The sequence below is a fragment of the Euprymna scolopes genome, chromosome 34 (genome assembly GCF_053919585.1).
Source record: "Euprymna scolopes isolate OS-2025 chromosome 34, ASM5391958v1, whole genome shotgun sequence".
NCBI classification, from domain to species: domain Eukaryota; kingdom Metazoa; phylum Mollusca; class Cephalopoda; order Sepiida; family Sepiolidae; genus Euprymna; species Euprymna scolopes.
The window spans coordinates 31,560,867-31,583,694 of NC_136515.1; the positions used below are offsets into that span (position 1 = coordinate 31,560,867).

The 22,828-nt window shown below is 37.3% G+C and overlaps 1 protein-coding gene across 16 annotated transcripts in view; it reads left to right on the top strand.

Moving 5' to 3' along the window:
- LOC145259156 (MBT domain-containing protein 1-like) overlaps positions 1-22,828 on the top strand; it is a 498,271-nt gene that overhangs the window by 304,804 nt on the left and 170,639 nt on the right. For all 16 annotated transcript variants that reach the window (XM_080116886.1, XM_080116877.1, XM_080116884.1 and 13 more), the window contains 3 exons: positions 1,314-1,428; positions 3,056-3,190; positions 18,466-18,554. In XM_080116886.1, the coding sequence (XP_079973012.1) occupies positions 1,314-1,428; positions 3,056-3,190; positions 18,466-18,554 (339 nt within the window). The remainder of the gene's footprint in view (positions 1-1,313; positions 1,429-3,055; positions 3,191-18,465; positions 18,555-22,828) is intronic.

Below are 22,828 nucleotides of genomic sequence, written 5' to 3' on the forward strand. Positions count from 1 at the left end.
AATGGATCCAAATATAACCTCAATGACTTGGTCAGTGTAAAAGTTGGTGTCATAGTAGACAGCAACTCATTGTCCTTAATGCTCATAACTGAAGATATCCTGAGATGATTCTTCATCACAACTGCAGGAGTTATCTGAATGTTCAGCAGATTCACTAAGGGACTTTTTTGTTGCTTTGAAGGTGGAAATGAATCAACTGGATTTCTTCTAAAGTAGTCAGAGAGAGCAGCTTCCAGTTGAACTTTATTTCCACTGGTGTTGATTTTGACACCTAACACAACCTTGAGTGTTCAAGTCTATCAAAAACACTTGATGGAACATATACGTCTCGGTGGTACTTCTACAGTTCATTGCCGAAAATGGAGATGCCATTTTTTTTGCGCGCACCTATCATTAAAATCCGAGGGAGAAATCAGTATTTTAAACTATGACCGAAGCATGAAATAAATAACAAAAAAATTAAACTAGATAATGATTTTTTCGTTTCATTTAATTTGTTGTTGACCCTTTTTAATTTAAAAAATGTTTCATTAAAATTATTTATTTGTTCGGAGAAAAAAAAAAAGAAGACTATTTTATAGAAATCCAATGTTGCTTTCATTTACAAAATTGTTTTATTAAAATTTTATTTTCTTACGCAAACTTTTCAATAAATGTTTTTACAATTATATTTTGATACAGTAAATGTTTTGGTTTTCGAATGACGCGCTCCCAGTTTAGACAATTATGAATGTTATTTTTATTTTCTGTTTTTAATAATAAAAGTATATTTCATGAAAAACTTTCCTGTTTTCATTAATTAAATGAAACATTTTCAATTAAATAATCACTTTCTTTATTTACTTTTTTTATAGTTCTTTCTGGAAGTAATTAATATCTAGTTTAATTTTTTTGTTATATATTTCTAACTTCGGTCATAGTTTAAAATACTGATTTCTCCCTCGGATTTTAACGACAGGTGAGAGAAAAAAATGGCGTCTCCATTTTCGGCGATAAACATAAGTACCATCTCGGGAATTATTAAATAAACAAAAGAAAATGATTTTTACAGTGAAATTAATTTTTTCATTTACGTGTTACGTGCACCTAACTTAAATAAAATTTAATCTTTTTATTTTAATAAAAAGATTAAATTTTAAATAAATCAAAACTTTAAGTAAATCAAAACTTTATCAAAATAACCCAAAAATAAACGAGGGAAATTTAACTTTATTTACCAGTTTTCGCATCCTAAACTGTGCTAGTTTGGGATACCTAATACTAATAATAATTTTGATAATACTTTAAGCATTTTCCAATATTTTTCTTTATAGGTTGCTATGAGTGAAGGATGGGATAACATCACTGTTGGTATGAAAGTTGAAGTTCCTAATTATGATACAGCTCTGACAAATGTATTTTGGATTGCTACAGTCACAAGAATTGCTGGTAATTTTCTTTTTTTTTTTTTTTTTTTTTTTTTTTTTCCTATTTGTTCAATACTAAAAAAATAGGAAATGTTGCACACTTAAATTGTTTGTATCTGGTCTTGACAGTCTTTTGAATTGGACTGTAGTTAAATGCTGACATTCAAACAATATCATTTGTACAGAATGTGAAATAAAGTTTGCAGATTATAGAAAGAAATGAAAAAATCTTCGACAATAATTGATGTAATCTTAAAATTCAAAGTTCATCTCTTAGAAGATCTTCTGCTGGTACCCTGAACCTCAACTACAGCTTTCAGGTGAGACCTGAACTTTAGGCACTCTGCCTTCAGTATTCTTTGAGAAATGCTTGAACACCAGTTTGATCTTGGCAATCAGCTGTTGCAGAGTGTATGGATGGTGACTTTCTCAACACAATAGTTTATGGTGTTGCAATTGTGGAAGTTATCTTACAGCCATTTCTGGGTTTTCGCAGAGATATGATACATATCTGAGTCCTATCGCATATATGGCTTTCCTGTCCACTTGGTGCTTGATAATTCTATATAGCCATCAGAATTAAGTCGGTCCCTTTTTGAAGACGTGAACAGTATGTCATGGCTTTTGCTGAAAATATGCACAAAAACCACAGTTTGATGAAGTGATAATAAAACGTCAAACTGTGATGGTCTTCATGTGGACTGATCTATGTGCCCATATTAAAAACTTTTAGATAATATTAAGTTATGTTGGCCTACAAGGAATCTCCTACTTTAATAAAGAAGAATATCTAAATAAATGTGCATAAGAATTGGTAATGAAGTTTTCTCAAACCATACAATTCATAATTTGTCTGCAGATTTCAACTCCTGATTTACAGTTGTCTTCAGACAATTTATGATGTACCCATTTTACAAGTCTAGGATTCTTTCCAAGGTTTTAAAGAGGATCATGAATAGTTATACGGTTTTAGAAAAGCTTCAACTGATATTGTAGGATTTTTCTGCAAGTGATGATTGACTGCCCTGGTTGGTCTTCATCTATGAGCAAAATTCCCATTTCTGAATAACACATCTTTTTCATGTTTTTTCATTCGGGCATTTAGCTGGGCGAGTATTTGAATTTGCTCTGGCTGAAAATTTATTATTTTATTTTATTTTTACAAAAAATACCTAATATTTTTTACCTAAAATACTTTATGGATGCTATCATATTTTAGGAGTTTTCAGCAGTGAAATTTTAATTAAATTTTCCTGTAAAATAAAATCTTATCAAGTTAATTGTGTCCAAATATAATATATATATGATATATAAATATTATTTATTTCCCTTAGACATTCTCACATACTATTCAATTTCAGAGAATTAAAATCCAGACACTATAATTTTAACTTTTCTTCGATACATTTGTTTTCTCATTCCATCACTCCATATCATGTTTATTCACTCACAAATCTGGTTTTGTTACTTTCAACTGTATTTCCCCATACCTGAAGTGGCTACTGCGGTCAATTGACATAATTTTACCATAAATCATTGATAAAAATTCCTTGTAGGCCAACTTAACTCAATATTGCTGTTAAATAAGTTAACATTATTAATTTTTTTTATTGCTTTTTATGTTTTTGACAACATCTCATGCATTTCAGGTTATAAAGCTCTTATGCGATATGAAGGTTTTGGAAGTGATCCTTCTAAGGATTTCTGGATCAATCTTTGTACGCGAGATGTTCATCCAGTCGGCTGGTGTGCCACCATTGGCAAACCGCTTGTACCCCCTGAGTGTAAGTTGATCTTTAACTATTATTATTTTTATTCTTGCATATTTTATCAATTAAAATGTACAGTTTATTCCTTTTATGGAGGAAAATTTGTTCAGTTAAAAAAAAACAATTTTATAATTATTACTATTTTGAAAGAAAGGACCTACTATGACTTAAAACTGACAAAAAAATAAAAAGCAATTATCCTAATACAATTATGTATATTCCCTTTTAACTCTGTTATGTCAGTTCCCGTGTGGAGATGCGAGAATGTGATGGGATAGGCATTGTTGAGTGCCATTAAAAGGATGACTTTGAATCTGAACAAACGAATATTACTTCTGTTTGATAGTTGTGACGCACAAACTCGAATAATATCAAACTAAAACTGAAGTATTTGTATCATTCTATGTGTTGTTAAATAAATGTCTACACCAAGTCAACTGTGAGTATTCTCATTTCTTCCACTACTTCCTGTCATTTATGTGCTACACACATAATCGTCTTTGAGCATGATCTTCTGTAAGACATTAATAGTTATAATATACCAACAGCCCGATTCATAACAGAAAGAAAATGGCAAGAAATATAGGATAATCATAAAAACCACAAACTATATTACTGCAAACAAATAATTATAGCTGAAACCACAAAACCATTGCCTGAACAAAATCTTGTTTCTAAACACAACTTGGTCATTCAGCCAATTGTTTCTCTGTACATTTGTACAAATGTACAGAGAAACAATTGGCTGAATAACCAAGTTGTGTTTAGAAACACAAGATTATTACCGACCTGTTCTCCCAGATACATCAATAATTTCCTCAATTTATTGCATTGATGACAGGATAGTTATTACCGATACCTGAGATATTCCACCAATGATTATCTTTACCAAGACAGTACAGATCATTCTAAAACTCAAGCTTGATAAAAAGCAAAATCTGGACAATATTTACCCATCCATGTTCAGAATTCTTACTCTTATCCTGGTATGATCCTAATCAAAACTTTTCAATCTCATTTGAGGAAGGTGTAGTTCTGACTATAGTGACCTTCAAAAAATGTCAGCAAGAAAGGACTTCTAAATTATCCACTTATTTGCTATACTTGTATCATTTGCAAGGTTATGGGACAATAGTGCAAACAGACCTATTCCTTACCATAGTATCTGAGGATTGTGTAACCAATACTCACAGTCCACTCAGAAACACAGACTACCTAGTGGTATCAGTAGACATCGCACTCAAAACCAAACCCAAAGGTGAGGAGCCATTGCTCAAAATTACAAGGTACTACAAAAGGGTTGACTAGGAAGCCATCAGAGAACATATCAGTGATGCTCCATGGACCAATATCTTCTCTCTCTCTGCCAAACAGTGTGTCAATGAGACAATTGAATGGTGCATAACCGGCATTGAAGCACATGTCCCCTTACGGCAAGCCCCACTCACCCCCATGATTCACTACAGATTAAGTAGCTGCCATTGCACAAAGACGGTATGCGCTCCACTAGCTCGTACGTCATAAGTCAAATGCAAATAGGCAAAAGTTTATAGATGTTAGAAATCATTGTAAGAGAGTAATAACCACAGCCAAATTAGACATGCTGAAATAATTAGAGAACGCATAGAATTGCAGAAGATAGGAACTCATGATTTGTGGAAAATTTATAGTAGTGTAGTGAATAAAGGACAATCAGTAATTCCCCCACTATCCAACAACTAGAAGGTTGAATGCGTGGCAACCGAAAAGGCAGAACTGCTTGCTCGGTGATTCACCTCCAACTCCACCCTAGAGCCAACAACTCCCTCCCAAATTTCCCTATGTGGACGAAAGCCACAGTTGATGATCACCCTTTCTTATGTCCACGATGTCATAAAAGCTTAGACACTTCCAAGGCGTGTGGGTCTGATCTCATCCCTGCTGTATTAAGAAATGCTCAGCTGAGCTAGCCCTTGTACTTTCCAACCTCTACAACAAATGTCTTGTTGAATCCTGCTTCCCTAATAGCTGGAAGATGGCCTCTGTAGCACCAGTGTACAAGAATTCTGGCAAAAGGATCGACCCTCTCAATTATTACCCTATGTCTCCTCCCTCTCTTCGCTAAAATCCTTGAGACGCTAACCAATCAAGCACTAGTCCACCACCTTGCAAAAGCTAATCTTGTTTCTGACAAACGGTACGGATTTAGGCAATGACGTTCTACTGCAGATATTTTAAGTCATCTCTTAATGCATATACCATGCACTGGATGAGGTGAGGGCTGTAGTCCTTGATATATCCAAGGCCTTTGACAAAGTCTGGCATGAAGGGCTACTAATGAAAATCAGATCCTATGGTATAACTTGACGAATACTAAATATAATTAGATCCTTCTTAAACAATAGGACCATTCTTTCTAAGTGAAACTGCATAGGGCCAACCACTTCTCTAGACGAATTCATAATTAAAGGATACTCCAATTTAACATCTAAATCTGACCTCCAAGATTGCCATGGGCATGGAATATGTGCCTACATCAAAGATGGCTTTCCATGTGGTAGGGATATCTCCAGAGAAGACCCTAATTTACCTGATATGTGCTTCTGGGTTGCACTAGATTACACCACTGCATTTATATTTGCCCTCTATCGCCCCCACAACAGTGGGGTTACTATCTTTAAGAGCATATCTGAGAAAATTTACCACATCCTGTCTGCTCATCCTTCGGCTAATATTCACATTTGCGGTGACTTCAATGTCCATAACGTGGAATGGCTGACCCACTCAAATAAAACCGATGACGAAGGGAGGTTTTGTCATGATTTTGCCATTGCCTATGACCTTACTCAGGTTGTTCACAAACCCACCCGTGTGCCTGATACACCTGGTCAGTATGCAAGCCTTCTAGACCTTTTCCTCGCAACTTCCCCTGAGCTGTGTTCATGTTCCGTTCTATCTCCTCTGGGATCCTCTGACCACTCCGTTGTATCAGTTAAGATAAAATGGAATGTAATAAGTCTTCAGACGTACCTCTCCACCACTGAGTGGGATAGCTTCCGTACATTCATATCTGACCTACCTCTGTATTCCATGTTTAAAAAGGATGTGTCCTCTATAGTATCAGACCTGACCAAATGGTTAATTGTAGGCATAGACTAATTCATACCATCCAAAAAATTCCAACAAAAACCTAACAGCCAGCCATGGTTCTCCTCTGAATCTGCTGCTGCCATCGCGCACAGAAATCACTTTTTCCATAGCTACCAACGTAATAGATGTACTAAAGCTGCTTTCAGGACTGCCAGCAACCACTGTAAAAGAGTAATAAAACATGCAAGAGAGCTATATGCTCAGTCTGTTAAATCCCAAGTAGCTGAGCAGCGGCTTGGTTCCCACCAGTTCTGGCAAATAGCAAACAGGATCTTGAACAGAAGCGTGCATTCTATCCCAACTATCATCAATGGAGCTGAGGTCATCTCGTCAGCATCAGACAAGGCCAGTCTATTTGCCAAGAACTTTGCAGCTAATTCTACCCTATGCGACAATGACCATCAACTTCCTGTATTTCCTCCTATAACAGACAACACGCTATGCAACATATAAATATCTGTGCGTGAGGTCGCCAAGCCTTGATTCCAGTAAAGCAACTGGTCCTAATGGCATTCCAGTTATAGTGCTGAAAAAGCTCCAACCAGAACTTGCTCCCTTACTTACAAAACTGTTTAAGCGTTGCCTTAAGGAGAAGTGCTTTCCAACACCCTGGAAAACCTCATCAGTATGCCCTGTATTTAAGAATTCAGGTGAAAAGTCATCTCCCTCTCAGTACAGACCAATAAGTCTCCTGTGTGTCATGAGTAAGTTGTTGGAATCCATATTAAATAAAGAAGTAGTCAACCACCTCAACAGAAACAACCTTCTTAGTGACATGCAATATGGTTTCCGCTCTGCAAGATCTACAGCAGATGTGCTAACGGTTATATCACATAGGATTAGTGAATCTCTTGACAAAGGTTTCCTTTCCAGGGCAATTGCTCTTGACATATCGAAGGCCTTTGATAAGGTATGGCATAAGGGCCTACTTGACAAGATTTCCAGCTACGGTATTACTGGAAATGTTTTCTCAATCATTAAATCATTTCTCTCCGATAGGTTCATAAGAGTAGTGGTTGATGGGCAGAAATCAGAGGCCCACAGTATTAATGCTGGAGTCCCCCAGGGATCCATCCTGGGCCCAACTCTCTTCCTGATCTACATCAATGATCTCCTAAAACACATACTTAAATCATTTGTTGACATCTATGCTGATGACACGACCATCTATGGCAACACATCAAAGGCCGTAAATGATGATGTTCTCTCTGATTCTCTCTCCTCTGATCTTGAGCGCGTGGTACAATGGGAGAAGTGGCTGGTCACTTTTAATGCATCCAAAACCAAGCTTCTATCTTTACATCATTAACGCTCTGATCCCCATCTGGCATCAATTAAAATGGATGGCTCTCGTCTTGGAGAGGCTCCATGTTTTGACAAGCTTCTGGGTTTGACCTTTACTCCTGATCTGAAATGGAACGCATATATCAAATCTGTTGCCAGGGACGCTGGGAAAATGGTGGGATCCTTCTACCGCTCCAGAAGATATCTCACTACTGATGCAATTCTCTATCTGTATAAAAGCCAAGTACGTCCAAGGATGGAATACTGCTGCCACATCTGGGCAGGAGCTGCTAAAAACAGCCTATCCTGCCTTTGCAGAGTACAAAATAGACTTTGTGGTTTAGTGGGATGCCCTTTTCTCTTCTCTGCTACCTCTCTCCTACAGAAGAGACGTTGCAAGCCTGTCTTTGTTTTATTATTTCCATGGCAAGGTGCTCGTCTGAGCTTCAATCCCTTGTCCCCCCTTGACAATATTTCACGAGAAACACCCGTCTGGCTGAAACTACTGTCAATAATCTTCCCCACTCTTTATCTGTGCCTAAATCCAAACGTAGATTCCATGAGCAAAGCTTCTTTCTTAAAACTGCACGCTAGTGGAACTCTGCCGCTTGCCTGTTTCCCACCTGACTACAACTTGGATGTCTTCAAGTCCAACATAAACAAACTCCTGACAAACCGCCCCCTTAAGTAAGACACTCTATCAAAACCCCCAATACTAATGATTACTACAATACTATCTTTGCAGCTAATTCTATCCTTTGCGACCAAGACCGCCAACCCCCAATATTTCCTCCTGTATCAGAAAACACGCTATGTGATATACGTATATCTGTACGTGATGTTGCGAAGCTAATCAAAAACCTTGATTCCAGTAAAGCAACTGGCCCTGATGGTATTCCAATTATAGTACTCAAAAAACTTCAACCTGAATTAGCGCCCATACTTACAAAACTGTTTAAACGTTGTCTTAAGGAGAATAATTTCCCATCTCCCTGGAAAATCTCATCAGTATGCCCTGTATTTAAGAATTCAGGTGATCGCTCATCCCCCTCTCAGTACAGGCCAATAAGTCTCCTGTGCGTCATGAGTAAGTTGCTAGAATCTGTGTTAAATACAGAAGTAATCAAACATCTCAACAAAAATAACCTTCTTAGTGACACTCAATATGGTTTCCGTTCTGCTAGATCTACAGCAGATGTCCTTACAGTTATATCGCATAGGATTAGCAAATCTCTCGACGGTGGCAATCTTTCTAGGGCAATTGCTCTTGACATATCTAAAGCCTTTGATAGGGTATGGCATAAAGGTTTACTTCATAAGATCGCTAGCTATGGTATAGCTGGAAAAGTCTTCTCAATTATTAAATCATTTCTTTCTGATAGGTTCATAAGAGTAGTAGTTGAGGGGCAAAAATCAGAAGCTCACAGTATTAATGCCGGTGTCCCTCAGGGATCCATCCTGGGCCCAACTCTTTTCCTGGTCTACATTAATGATCTTCCAAATCATATCCTTACATCATTTGTAGACATTTATGCTGACGACACTACCATTTATGGTACCACATCTAAGACAGTAAACGACCAAGTTCTCTCCAATTCTCTCTCCTCTGATCTTGAGCACGTAGTACAATGGGGAAAGGAGTGGCTGGTTACTTTTAATGCATCTAAAACCAAGCTTCTCTCTTTACATCATCAACATTCTAATTCACATTTGTCATCAATTGAAATGAATGGCTCTCGTCTTCAGGAGGCCTCAAGTTTTGACAAGCTTCTGGGCTTGACCATTACTCCTGATCTTAAATGGAACATGTATATCAAATCTGTTGCCAAGGCCGCTGGAAAAATGGTGGGATCTTTCTATCGATCCAGTAGATATCTCACTGCTGATGCTATTCTCTACCTATATAAGAGCCAGGTACGTCCAAGGATGGAATACTGTTGCCACATCTGGGCAGGAGCTGCTAGAAAGGACTTGTCCTGCCTTGATAGAGTTCAAAATAGACTTCGTAGCCTCGTAGGAGATGTCCTTTTCTCCTCCTTGCAACCTCTATCTCACAGAAGAGATGTTGCGAGTTTGTCTCTGATGTATCGTTATTTTCATGGAAAGTGTTCAACTGAGCTTCAATCTATGGTCCCCCCCTCGCCAAACTTTCACAAGAAACACTCGTCTAGCTGTAAACACTATCAATAATTTCCCCCACTCTTTATCTGTGCCGAAACCTAAACGTAGATTCCATGAACAAAGCTTCTTTCTTAGAACTGCACGCCTGTGGAATTGTCTTCCGTTTTCCTGCTTTCCGGCTGACTACAATATTGTTGTGTTCAAGTCTAAAGTAAATAAGTTCTTGATGAGCCGTTCCATATAAGTTATTAAATTTACCAAATTTTCATTACTAATGATTACTATATTGACCAATTTCTACTGTACACTCTTTAACCCTTATCTTTGAGTGGCCTCTGGGCCTTGATAATGTGGTGATGACTTTGTTGTAAAAAAAAAAAAAAAAAAATCTCATTGATTACTGTACATGCAGTAACCCTTATCCCTGAGTGGCCTTCAGGCCTTGATAAGTGGTGACCCCCATGTAAAAAAAAAAAAAAAAAAAAAAAAAAAAAAAAAAAAAGAAGGTTGTCATTGATGGACGTTCATCCAAGACGCATAACATTAATGCAGAAGTGCCTCAAGGGTCGATCCTTGGACCTCTATTATTCCTGATATTCATCAATGACCTCCCCGATAATATTGAGTCCAAGATTGGTATATTTGCTGATGATACAATGCTCTATAACATGAATGAGAGAAGAACAGGTGGACACAAATCCAATACAATGGCTGAATCCTTAGAAAATCCTTAGAAAATGACTTCCAAACCATGGTTGAATGGAGACGTAAATGGATGTTGACATTTAATGCGAGTAAGACTAAGCTCGTCTCTTTTAACAATTACAAGAAGCCTCTCTAACCATCGATAACTATGACAAATAACTCCTTACCTGAGAATTCTTCCTTCAAACTCCTCAGCTTAACATTCACAGGAAATATGAGGAATATTGAGGACATTGCAAAGGCTGCTGCATGGAAGGTGGGCTCCTTCTATTATGCTAGAAAACTGCTCCCACCTGAGAGTATCCTGTACCTTTACAAGGTCACCATTCGCTCATGTATGGAATATTGTTGCCATATTGGGTAGTGCATCTACCAGTAGTCTCTCCACTCTGTCAATTAGGCTCCAACCCCTGTCCCATTGCCATGATGTTTCATCCCTGTGCCCGTTTTAAAAGTATTTTAATGGAATGTGCTCTGATGAACTCGTTGCACTTGTGCCCCCTTGACATACATATCCCCGACAAACGCGCTTGGTAACAAAATCACACCCCTTCACTGTTAAGGTCCTTAAATGTCAGAAAGTTTTCTACTCAAATAGCTTCTTCCCTAGAACAGCTAGACTTTGGAATTCCCTTCCTGCTACCTGCTTCCCAAACTGTACTGATATGCAGAAGTTCAAATGCAACGTAAACCAACGTCTTAATCTTTCTTAGGCATCGTCACAATTAATATCTTATGTCCAAATGGTCACAATTAATAATCTCTTATGTCCAAATAGCAATATACCTTGTTTGGGGTGAAGATGAGTAAAAAAACAAAATCAACAACAAAAAAAATTTTCCAATGTATTTGAATCTATTAATCACTGTACATAAAAAATTCATCTTTTGATAATAAAATGGATTAGCTCATTCCTTCAATGCCGTTTTTATTCAGTTGTGCATGCAGAGGAGTGCCTCAAGGATCTGTCCTGGGTCCGGTTCTTATTATTGTTTATATGAATGCTGGGGAAAATTCTTCCAGCATTCTTGGAAATGAGCACTCTGGATTGGAATAAAAATAAACATTGCTTCAGTCTAAAAGGATTTCTCCTAAATTGACTGATCAGCAGGTTCAGTTCTGTTTTTGCTGCCTGCCAATGATCTGCCAGAGAAATTAACTGAGCTGTAAACCACATTATTTTTAACTGGAACAACTCCATGAACAATGTAAAGCTGGTATCATCTAAAAGCAAATATGATCATTTTCAAGATAATCTCAACAGAATGTAGTCTTGATTTCAAGTAGGTATTTACATATGCACTCTGCAAAATGCAGTCCTCTTACTAATGGCTCTCTGCCTCTTGTCCTCCTGATCATTGGTTTTTCCATCTCAACCACTTAACATCGTTGCTAATGTAAAGAACCTTGGCAAACCAACATGTCACTGTGTTGAGATGGCAAGCAAAACCAGGCAGATTTTCGACCTGATCTAGCCTCGCAGCCCTGATGTGGCCAATTTTTTGAGTATGTTATCTAAATAAAAAATCTGTATCTTCAAAAAGATATACATTATTCAATGGTTGACAAGCAGAATAGTGATGCAGTTCTCCATGCTTACTTAGAAACAAAGACTTTAAAAACTAAATCTGTTCTCATTTGAACCGTGAAATATGCAAGGGGACCTAATTCTAGCATACAAAATCATTAATGGTGATGTGAATTTTTTTTTATCCTAATACTTAGTGAAGTGTTCCTGGTTTAGGACAACAAAATTAAAGAAATTAAAAAAAAAAAAATTGTTTTTGCAAGCCAACAACCGCCGGGTTTGAGATCACCACTGGCACCAACCTTCGTCTGTCTGCCTCTCACCAACCTAACCTGTCAACTCCTTTTATACATGTCTCCCACATGATTTCACGTGAATTCCACAAGAGCACACCTTTTAAAACTATGGGCGCCATCTTGATTTCTCTCTCTCTCTCTCTTTCGCCCAACCTCACCCGACACACACGCGATAAGACCTCTGTTCATTTGATCTGTTTTTCCCTTTCTTTTCTCCTTTCCTTCTGCTAACTTTAAACAACACTTAGTCACAGACTTCGAGGTCACCTGCAGATGTACCATTATTGTTTTCATTTCAACAGAAGAAAGACGGCATTCTCTGTCCATGTTCCTGCTTCCTGGAACAGTCTGGTAAAGGAGATTGTAATAATGCTTATCATATCCAAGTTTGAAGTTGCTTTGAGCAAACCTTCAGACTATATATCGATTTATACATTTTATTTCGCAAACAAAAAGTTTAACAAAACAAAATTAGGCACAAGGCCAATCAAAAAATGGGAGGTGGGCGGTCTATAGTCATCTTTGTCACTGTATCTTTGTTAACTAAGCTAATCTTAGCTAGAGCTCTTAATACCACATTCACACCAAGAGCCGTCCTACTTGAGATTCCCAAATCAAGTCATTTATTTAGCTATATATATAGCTAAGAACCTAAACTAGACAAAGGGTTTACCTCAAGGGGTCTGTAGTTTGTGCCATGTTCAGATGGGGAACATATACTCCAACTTGGCACTTCTTTGTGCACACAAGCTCGCTATTTTGATCCATCTTCTGTCACCGGATGTAATCTTTTCCTATCACATCTGATCTTGACCATTAGTTGATACTTGAAGAACTTGATCAGATCCTGATCAGCAAAAGGTTCAACCCCATGCTTCTTATTCAGTTGCGACGTTCACACCACCATTCTGGCTACGACTAGAATTGTGAAAAAAAACCATTCCTCTCTCTCTCTCTCTCTCTCTCTCTCTCTCTCTCTCTCTCTCTCTCTCTCTCTCTCTCTCTCTCTCTCTCTCTCTCTCTCTCTCTCTCTGTCCCACGGTGGCTTGGTGTTGTGGATGACATAAAATGTGTCTAGTGGGTGAGGATGCTCGGGATTGATACGAATCATCACTTTGTTGATATAGACCCAGTACCGTCAGAGTTCACTGCATTCAAAGAACACTGGTGTTTCCTCTGCTGGATCCTACAACAGGAGAAACCTTGGTGACCTCATTAATTTGGCATGATGTTGAGGGGTAACTTGTTTTGGGCCAACTGCCAGGTCAAGGAAAACTCAGAGTTTTTGAGATGACTCGCTCAGCTCCACCAGGAGCAGATCTCCTCCTTCGACAACCCCAAACACTCTAAGCCTTCCCTCACTAATGCTCTATACAGTTTCTTTTTCGAAAGCCATGGCATGTCGGAACTTTGCGAGCCTCCCCAACTGCAGACCGACAGACTTGCTGCAGCTGATTTTGGCCCCTGTGATGTTTTCATACTGTTTAAGTGCCTCTGTCAACTGCCTCAATGTCTAGGAAGCATGACACAGACGTTGATGTCATCAGCAAACGCGGATACCCTGGCTCTCAAAGTGATCCTGCACAGTACCAGATTTACCTCACTACACATTAGCTGCGAAGTACCAGTTTCAATGCAAGGATGTAAAGCAAGAGCGACAGCAGACAGCCCTGATGCACTGACCAGGAGATGGCGAAAGATTTTGAGCACTTTTCGTTTATCTGTACCACTGCCATCAGCGTGCAGTACAGTACGGAGATCTGTTTGCAGAAGTCCAGTTTAAATCCAGCAGTCTCTAAAACAGATACCAGCTAGCAATGGTCGACCATATCGAAAGCTTTGAACTGATCCAAATTGATTAGCATGGCTTCCATGTCTATCCCTCCCTCCCTCCCTCTAAGGTCGTACAGATCAGGTGCAAGTTGTTTTGGATCGATGTTCCCTTTATGGCATAATTCTGCTTGAGTTTGATCAAGTCGCCGATAACAACCTGCAGCTGATTTGATAAGACCTTAGCCAAAATGTTTAGCTCTGTGTTTAGCAGAGTTATTGGCCTGTAGTCATTTAGCTCTTCCCTACCATGCTTGCCCCTCTTTCTCAGTGATGTAATCACTCCCTTGGTAACTGACTTGGGATGGAACCTTCGTCAAACTAATGGTTGAACACATTCATCAGAAGTGATATAAACATACAGTTCATAGGGAAGACAAACAAGTCCTGGCTATTTGTTGCAGCTGACCTGCTTCAATGAAGTCGGGATCTCCTGCTCTGTCACTCTGCCCTCGCAACCAGCTACTTCAAGGCAGGGAGAGTCGGCTAAATAGTCATCAAAATCGTGGACAGAGATCAGACTATTGTGTAAAGTGCTCTTCAAAATGTTACCAAAATTCCTAGCAGATCTCCAAAGTAGATCCTAGGGTACATCCAACTGTGTATTTGTACTTATCCAAGCCATGCATAGAAACCTCTTTATGCACATCCGCGTCAGAGTTCATGGCTTCATTGGATACTTTTCTAAACCTAGCCCTAACTACTTGGCTTTTGTAACACTTATTAGCTTTGCACCAAATGTCCTGCTTAGCTAGTTCCTGACTAACAGTATCCCCCTCACCCGCCACTCTTCTAGCTGCTTCTTTGTCCTGACCTTATCTTGTGCGAGGCACTGGTCATATCTGACAAAAGTTCCTAATCTTGGATTTTAGGCTAACCTACGACTTGCTCCCGGTAACCGCCCCCACTAGAGCCCCTTGGATAAGTTGAGCTAGTTTCTCCCGGAAATCTTGTATATCCAGCAAAGAGATATTCAACCTCCAATACCCGCCTAGTTTGAGCCTATTCCCTAATTTCAAAAAGCCACAACTAGTTTATGATCCGTTTGACCTAGCCAATGGAAAGTAGGATAGTCTAAGAAATCTATGCCGCCTCTTTTAACTAGCATCCTATCCAAATAGGTGTTTGGGTAGAAGTCAATGTTATTGGCCCATATCCTCATCTCCCGCCCTGAGTGCTTGATGTCTACCAGATCGTATCCAGTCATTAGATCAGCCAAGCTGGTTTTGCACCTCTCAGACCCTCTAGCTTCCCTTCCAACATGTCTATTCTAGGGTCAATCACCCACTAGAACTATGTGCTTCAGACCTACGACAAGTGTCGAGATCTCAAAAGGAGACTCTCAAGCGGTGTCAGGTGTATGAACCGCAACGACCTGAAACACTCACTGTTTGACCTCAATATTGGCCTCTTCCTTATGGACGTCTACCGGCGCAGACAGGGTCTTTAAATAGCACCTGACAATCCACAGATGAAACAAAGTGTCTCCAGTATCACAGCCACATCTACTCCCAGGGACAAGAGGTTCCTCTGGACCCAAGACGACTTGCTGCACTTGGTTGCTAATCCAGATTGGACATGCATAAGCTTACGAATATTAGTGCCATTAGAAATATACACACAAATGCTGTAAATATAACATAAAATTTAGTAACCTTGTTAACAAAAAGCGTGCACTGGATTTATAAAGGAAGATGCATACCCTCAGTTTCATATGAAATGGAAGAAAACACCTGTTTCCACTCCAACTTGACTATACAGATTTTGAAGTTTCATTGATCTAAAAGATGATTTAAAAAGGTTTGATATGTCGTAAGACATACAAACCAATTCATAAGCAGTAAATCTAATAAAACTTGTCACTATGCACATTTTTCATTTGTACATGAATGCTTTTGTAGCAGCCATCATCATCTTTGTTTTTTTTTTTTGGTTTTTTTATCCACAAATAAAGAGTCTATCAGAGATTGAACCTAGAGCCTTCCATATAAAAGATAGAATCTTGTTATTTTTGTGTGATGACGAGAATTCACTTATGTAAATGAGCATTTCATTTGATGGGTGACTTATTGGAATAAAAACAATAAGAACTTTCTAAAGAAAATTTCTGAGAAAACATCTAATGAGCTGTGAACCGCATTATTTTTGACTGGAGCAACAAGTCAATTATTTTAATTGAATTCAATGAAATTTATCTTTAATGAACTCTGAATGAAAATAAGTTTCAAATCCTTTTTACAGTCACAGATGGTGCAAGGAAGGGTGAATAACATCAAAGTTGAATGATAAGTAAGAGAAGGGGTGGGTCAATCTTTAATTCAGAGAAAAGGGAAGAGGAAGAAAGGTTCTTTTTATGGCAATATGAGAGTATTTTTTTCAAAGATAGCTTGTTTTTTATAAAAGTATTGTTACATTATTTTGCCATTATGTAATTGAGATGATTCCATTTTGTAATATTTCCTTTGTTATTCTCGATCGTTCATTGTGTCTTCTAATATTGAAGAAAGAAATTAAGTTTGTTAGCTATTTGAAAATATCCTTTCTCTATAAAAGTAGGTGTTGATAAACAAACGCACATCATATCAATGCAAGCATTGCTCAATATCTGGGCTCACCTTCTTTCTGATCTTCATAAATTATATTCCAAGATCATTCATTGATATTTATGTGGACAGCACAACTATTTATGGCAGCATTTTGAAGAGTATCGATGATAGAGATCTTTCTAATTCTTTTTTGACTTGGAGCACAAGTGCAATGAAGAAAAAAGGTGACTTTTAACATCTCTAAAATCAAGCATCTTCCTTTTTACTACCAACACTTGGACTTAATTTCTTCCCAGTAAAAGTATGATTGTTGTTGATTATTTGGTACTATGTGGCCTGTTCTTGAGTCTGATAAACTGATTATTTTGATGTTGATAAATCTATAATATAAATCTCAACTGTCTGTTTAAATGTTTGTATGTCTGCCTAAAATTTTTAAGCTTGATCCTTCGGGCGACAAATATTGGAAAATTAAATCAAAACATCGAGAAAAAAAACACAAAAAAACTAACGTAAGGCAAACGAACGATGTTAAATGTAAAAATCGAAAAAACAAAAGAAAACAGAAAAACGAACGTTAAAACTACCCCCCCCCCAAAAAAAAACGTGAAAAATGGCTTAAATAAGCCTGTTTCAATATCAAAATTTAAAAAATTGGTGGGTACCTGAGTGTTTTTGGGTGTGTGTGGTCGGTGAGGGGTGTTAATGAAAACCTAAGAATAAGCGAAGTAAAATAAAAATAAAAAAAAAACAAAAAAAAAAACAGCAAAACGAACGTTACGTGAAAAATGGTTTAAATAACACTGGTTCAATATTTAAATTTAAAAATCGAAAAAAAAAAAGACATCTCACACCACAATTTGAACCCAAAACGTTTAGATAATGACCCAACGGTCTAACCAACTGAGCTAACACGACGTACATGAAATTTAGTCAGTTCTTCAACTATTTAAACTAAATCAGGTCATGACGTCATCTGACGCATGCGTAGAACCGATCTCGTCATGAGAGGACAGTTTTTGTTGAACCCCCCCCCTGCGACCTAACCATCTCGACCATGGGAACAGATGAATTGATAAGTGTGTTAAGTTGACGTTTATAAACCGAAATTAGCAGGTGCGACAATGTCAAGTTGCGGAAGCCGGTTTCTGTTTTCCCCACTACCCGGCGATCAAACAATAAAAAAAAAAAAAAAAACTAACGTAAGGCAAACGAACGATAAAAACAGAAAAACGAACACATGAAAAATGGCTTAAATAAGCCTGTTTCGATATCAAAATTTTAAAAATCGGTGGGTACCCTGGTGTTTTTGGGTGTCGCGAACGTTATGTGAAAACTGGCTTAAATAACATTGGTTCAATATTTAAATTTAAAAAAATAAAAAAAATAAAAAAATCTCATGCCACAATTCGAACCCAAAACGTTTAGATAATGAACTAAGGCCTTAACCAACTGAGCTAATGCGACATACATGAAATTTGTTTGTTTTTTTTTCAACTATTTAAAGTAAATCAGGTCACGACATCATCTGACGCATGCGTAGAATCGGTCATTGTCACGGGAGGACCGTTTTTGTTGACCCCCCCCCTCCCCTGTCGAAAATTGTTGATTTCGGGGTGAAAAAGTTAACGTTTTTTTGCCAATTTTTCAATATTTTTCAAGCAAAGGATGGAGCTTCGATGTGATACAGAGTTTCTGAATTTTCGTCGCGTCTGTCAAAAGCTTTTAGCAGACATCCAAACATACACACACGCACATACATACATTTTCGCTTTTATATATATATATATAGATTACTTTTTACTGAATTTTTTTAATTAGTTTTCAAATTATAATTTTAATTTTTTATAGCTATTCAATCTAAATATGCAGACTGGAAAGAATTTTTGGTTAAGCGGCTTACCGGTGCGAGGACACTACCAAATAACTTTTATAATCTGGTGAGTTTTTATCTTTTTTAAAATTTTGATTATTTTGTTTCTAATAGAATTTCAACATCTAACAAGATTTCAGAACTTTGCATTGAGGGTTCTTCAAGTTGTTATTCTCTAGAATGAAATATAAAATTGAAATATCTTCAATCATTTGAAGCTTTGTTAGAATATAGATCAGGAATTGGATCAAATTTATTGTTTTATGAGTCTATTTACATGTCTCCTCATGAGGATATGATACAAGGCTGCTTTATCCAACACTTGACTCTAGTTTGGTGAAAAAATAAACATTTCTTTAGTTTATAAGAGTTTCTCCTCCTTAGAACAAAACAGATACATCTTCACAAAAAAAAAAAATATAATTCATTTACAAATTGGGCACTGGCGATCAAATGTGTGTGTGTTTGTGTGTGGAGGGGGCAGCAATGTTCATTGTCTCTCTATCCTACTATTAACCAGGCATATTGCGGTCCTAGATATGACCTTAAACTATATCCGATGGTGAGGGCCCCAGCTTGCAGGCCTTAGGGAGTGTGGAGCCACCCTTTAATTGCCATTGCTCCCAGGTCCACTCTGACCCAGAGTGGTAGCACCTGTTAGGGTCCCAACTATGGGTTAAATAGAATACGACTTAAAAAGCAAATATACTATATTAAAAAATCGTTCTTCAAAATCACCAGATTCGGCATTAAATAACCTGAAAAGGGTTGATATGCCGTAAAACAAAACAACCAACCAACCAACCAGGCATATTGACGCATTCATGAAAGGATTGTTACTTTCATTCTTCACCATTTATTCATAACTTTCACTTAAGCAATCCACATTTACTCTATCGACTACCCTACTTAAAATATTAAAACGGTCTTAATGGAATTTTTCTTTATAGTGTATATAATTTCATTAGAAAATGGAGTATAGAGTAACGCAAATCTTAATAAAAAAAAAAAAAAAAAAATTTAAGAAATCAAGTTAGTAAGATCCTACTAACCCTTTCTTTAGAAAAAATGTAAGTCCCACTGTTTTCCAGCTTCTTTAGAATCAAACACAAGCAAATTGATGTTTAAATGGGAGTGGAAAATAAGTTTGAACCTATGCTTCAATTTTTAACTGCACTTCTTTACAAGTTGGTAATCCAGCTCGAGCCACATGCCAAGATTTCAACTAGACTATCTATCCATCAGGAAGGACTAAAATGAAACATTGTTTCTGGCATCCAACTGCAGGGTGATCATTTTGTAATACAGCATAAAAAATGGCGAATAACAAAATCATAGCCTATGCCCCTTCAGAGTAGAGAATTCCACATAGAACTGAATTTAACACTTTATTCACTGGTCTGCAAGACATCAAATAGAAGGGAAAGCAAACAACTCTGACACACCAACCAAAAGACAGTAAATAGTTCTGAACACTTTCATTTTGAGACAGGTATGAATGAGCACTGTGTGTGCATGACCCTGATCATCCACTCATTGTAGTGATCAATTTTGATGCCAGTCGCAGTGTCAGCAGTATCTTGATCAATACTGCAGCAAAAGAATTCTCCAAATAAAACAAGTACTCCAGTTTCAGAGGTTTATTTTTTTGGAAGTTACAATACTATTTTGGTTTTGAACATTTTCAAATCAAAAATCTCAGCCCAACCAAATAAATCCACCTACAGACAGATAAAGTTAGATAATGTGTTTTAAATGTAATCTAGGAATTTTGCCTGAGATTGTAAGAGTTTCAATTCTAGAAACAATATCAACACTATCATGGATTCAGACTACGGGGTGGTCAAAAAAGTCAGGTAACATTTTAAAGAAAAACGATATTAGCAATACACGTATATTTAAGTACCATACATTGAAATATAAAATGAAACAAACATGAAATATGTTTATTTTGTTAATTGTCGTCCATTTCTCTCTATCAATCACTGGAAGCGATTAACCACTGATTGTGTAACACGTGTAATCATGTCAGCTGATATCCACGCAATCTCCTCTTCAATAAATAACTTTAAAGACGCTATTGTATCAGGCTTCTTGCCATAAACGCTATCCTTTACATAGCCCCAAAGCCAGAAATCAGGAGGGGTAGTTTATATATTACACTCAAATATTTAAACAAATAATATTAAACGAATAGAGATTATAATGGATCATATTGTTTTTTCTACCTTTAACATGTTACCTGACTTTTTGACCACCCTGTAGATGAACTTTATTTAATTTAATGTTTATTCATGTTATTGAACAAAGATTAAGAGACCTTGCTTGTTCGTGAATTGTTTTTAAAGAACTTTGGTTTAACATATTCTTTGATACATTTAAATGACTGAGATAACCAGTTAGTATAAACTGTTAGGTCCTAACAAAGTGTCCCTTTGGAGATGGAGTGAAGGTGTTATTAAAACAATTCAAATTTCATATAATAATAGGGAGTATAAAAGGTGTCAAATTATATTGAGGCTGATATCATCAAATGTGATTTACCCCTATTAGTAAGTCATAAATCAATGAAAACTGCAGGGATATTTTTAAAAATGCACTTTTGGCAGGTATAATAAATTGCAAATCATGACTTTTGGACTTGGTTTTCCATTAAATAATATGCTTTTGTAAGATAAAAATGCAATTGTAGTGTTACATTGAAAAGGATGCTCTAGAATGGAAAAAATCAGGAAGGCTAAGAAATTATAGTGGCAGTTTGCTTGTGCATCTAAAGAAAAATTGCTAACTTTGGTTATAGACAGTATGTCATAAGGAATTTCTGAATCAGATCAAAGATGTTTGTGATTCTTGTTCAGTTAACTAGAGGTTTAGAACCATCCACCCCTTCTTGACCAGTTGTAGGATGGCTCCTTAATGACATTGTATGCTTGCATATAAAGGAACATCAACATGATCAATTCTGGATTTTGCACCTAATTGATACATTCAATAAATACTCTGCTACCAGATTGATTAAGACCAAAAAAGAGTGATGAAGTTATTTGCAATGGATTTTTAATGTGGATGTTTTACTTTGGAGCTCTCAAGCAGCTTTGAAGTTACAATGGAGGAGAGTTTTTATAATGAAGACTACAAAAAGCTAAATATTGAATACATGCACAACAGCTACAAAAACTTTATTCAGCAATGGTACTGTAGAATTTCACAATCTACTGAAACCAACAAAACATTGCATGATGAAAAATGTGAACCAGAACTAGCTTTGGCTTAGGTTGTTAGTGCCAAAAATGCATTTCAGAATCATTCTAAATGTAGTTCAAATGAACTCTTATTTGGTATTAACATCCACTAAGTTTCTAATGGAAACTTCAACAACCAATGCTGGTGCTACCAGATCAGGTTGTCTATTGGCTTCCTGAGACGAAATTCACCTACATTGATTTTCTGTTTTTGTTTTCTATTCTCTTTTGTAAAACTTAATTATGTTCTACAAAAACAAAAATAACAACCCCATTCCCCTCTCCTTTTCCTTCCCTACTTACCAACCCCGTCGCCCCCCCCCTTTTTTCCCCCCTGTTGGTAAGGCACTAGAATAAGCCGACTGCCCCCCTGCAGAGGGTAAAAATCCCTCAATGGGGCAACCAGTTAGCCGTGGGTTGCTACCCGTAATGCCTTAGGACGTGATCCTGGTGATTGAGCTAACCGGCCCTTACTTCGGCTAGATGGGTGGTCGGAGAGGCCCGATTCGACCAATCGGCCAGTCATGCCAAGCCCTAGCACTTACACCCAAAGTACCAACTACCACAACAAAGAACGAAACTTAAAGGTACTCCCATCTTTTTAAAAAAACTTTTCTTTTTTTTTATTCACCCACTACAAAAAATAGTCAAACCAAGTAAGTGCTAGAAGACGGTGGCAAGGGTCAATCCATTGGAAAGGCCAGAACTCAACACTCCATCTGAGCAAATGTATTTTTGACGACATATTGAACAGAAAATATAGTGCTTGAGAACTCCTTACCAAAAGAGTATATCCTCCATGTAGTCCCGACATGGTCAAGGCGAATGGGTCTCCCCCTTACTATGCCCCAATTTTGGACTCCAAGGTGGGTAGGGAGTGTGGTTGATGAAAAATAAATCCCAAAATCCATGGCTGATAAAAACAAATACATCCCCCTCAAAACCCTTAAAAGAAACCATTCCTCCGACTCTGACCTCTCAAGCTCAGATGAAGAACAAAAATTAAAAACTAGAAAAACTGTTCCAACTATAGACGAAGGAAACTTCCCACGATTCTTGGTTATTGAATTAATTGAAAATAAAAAAAATTGGAAATTTA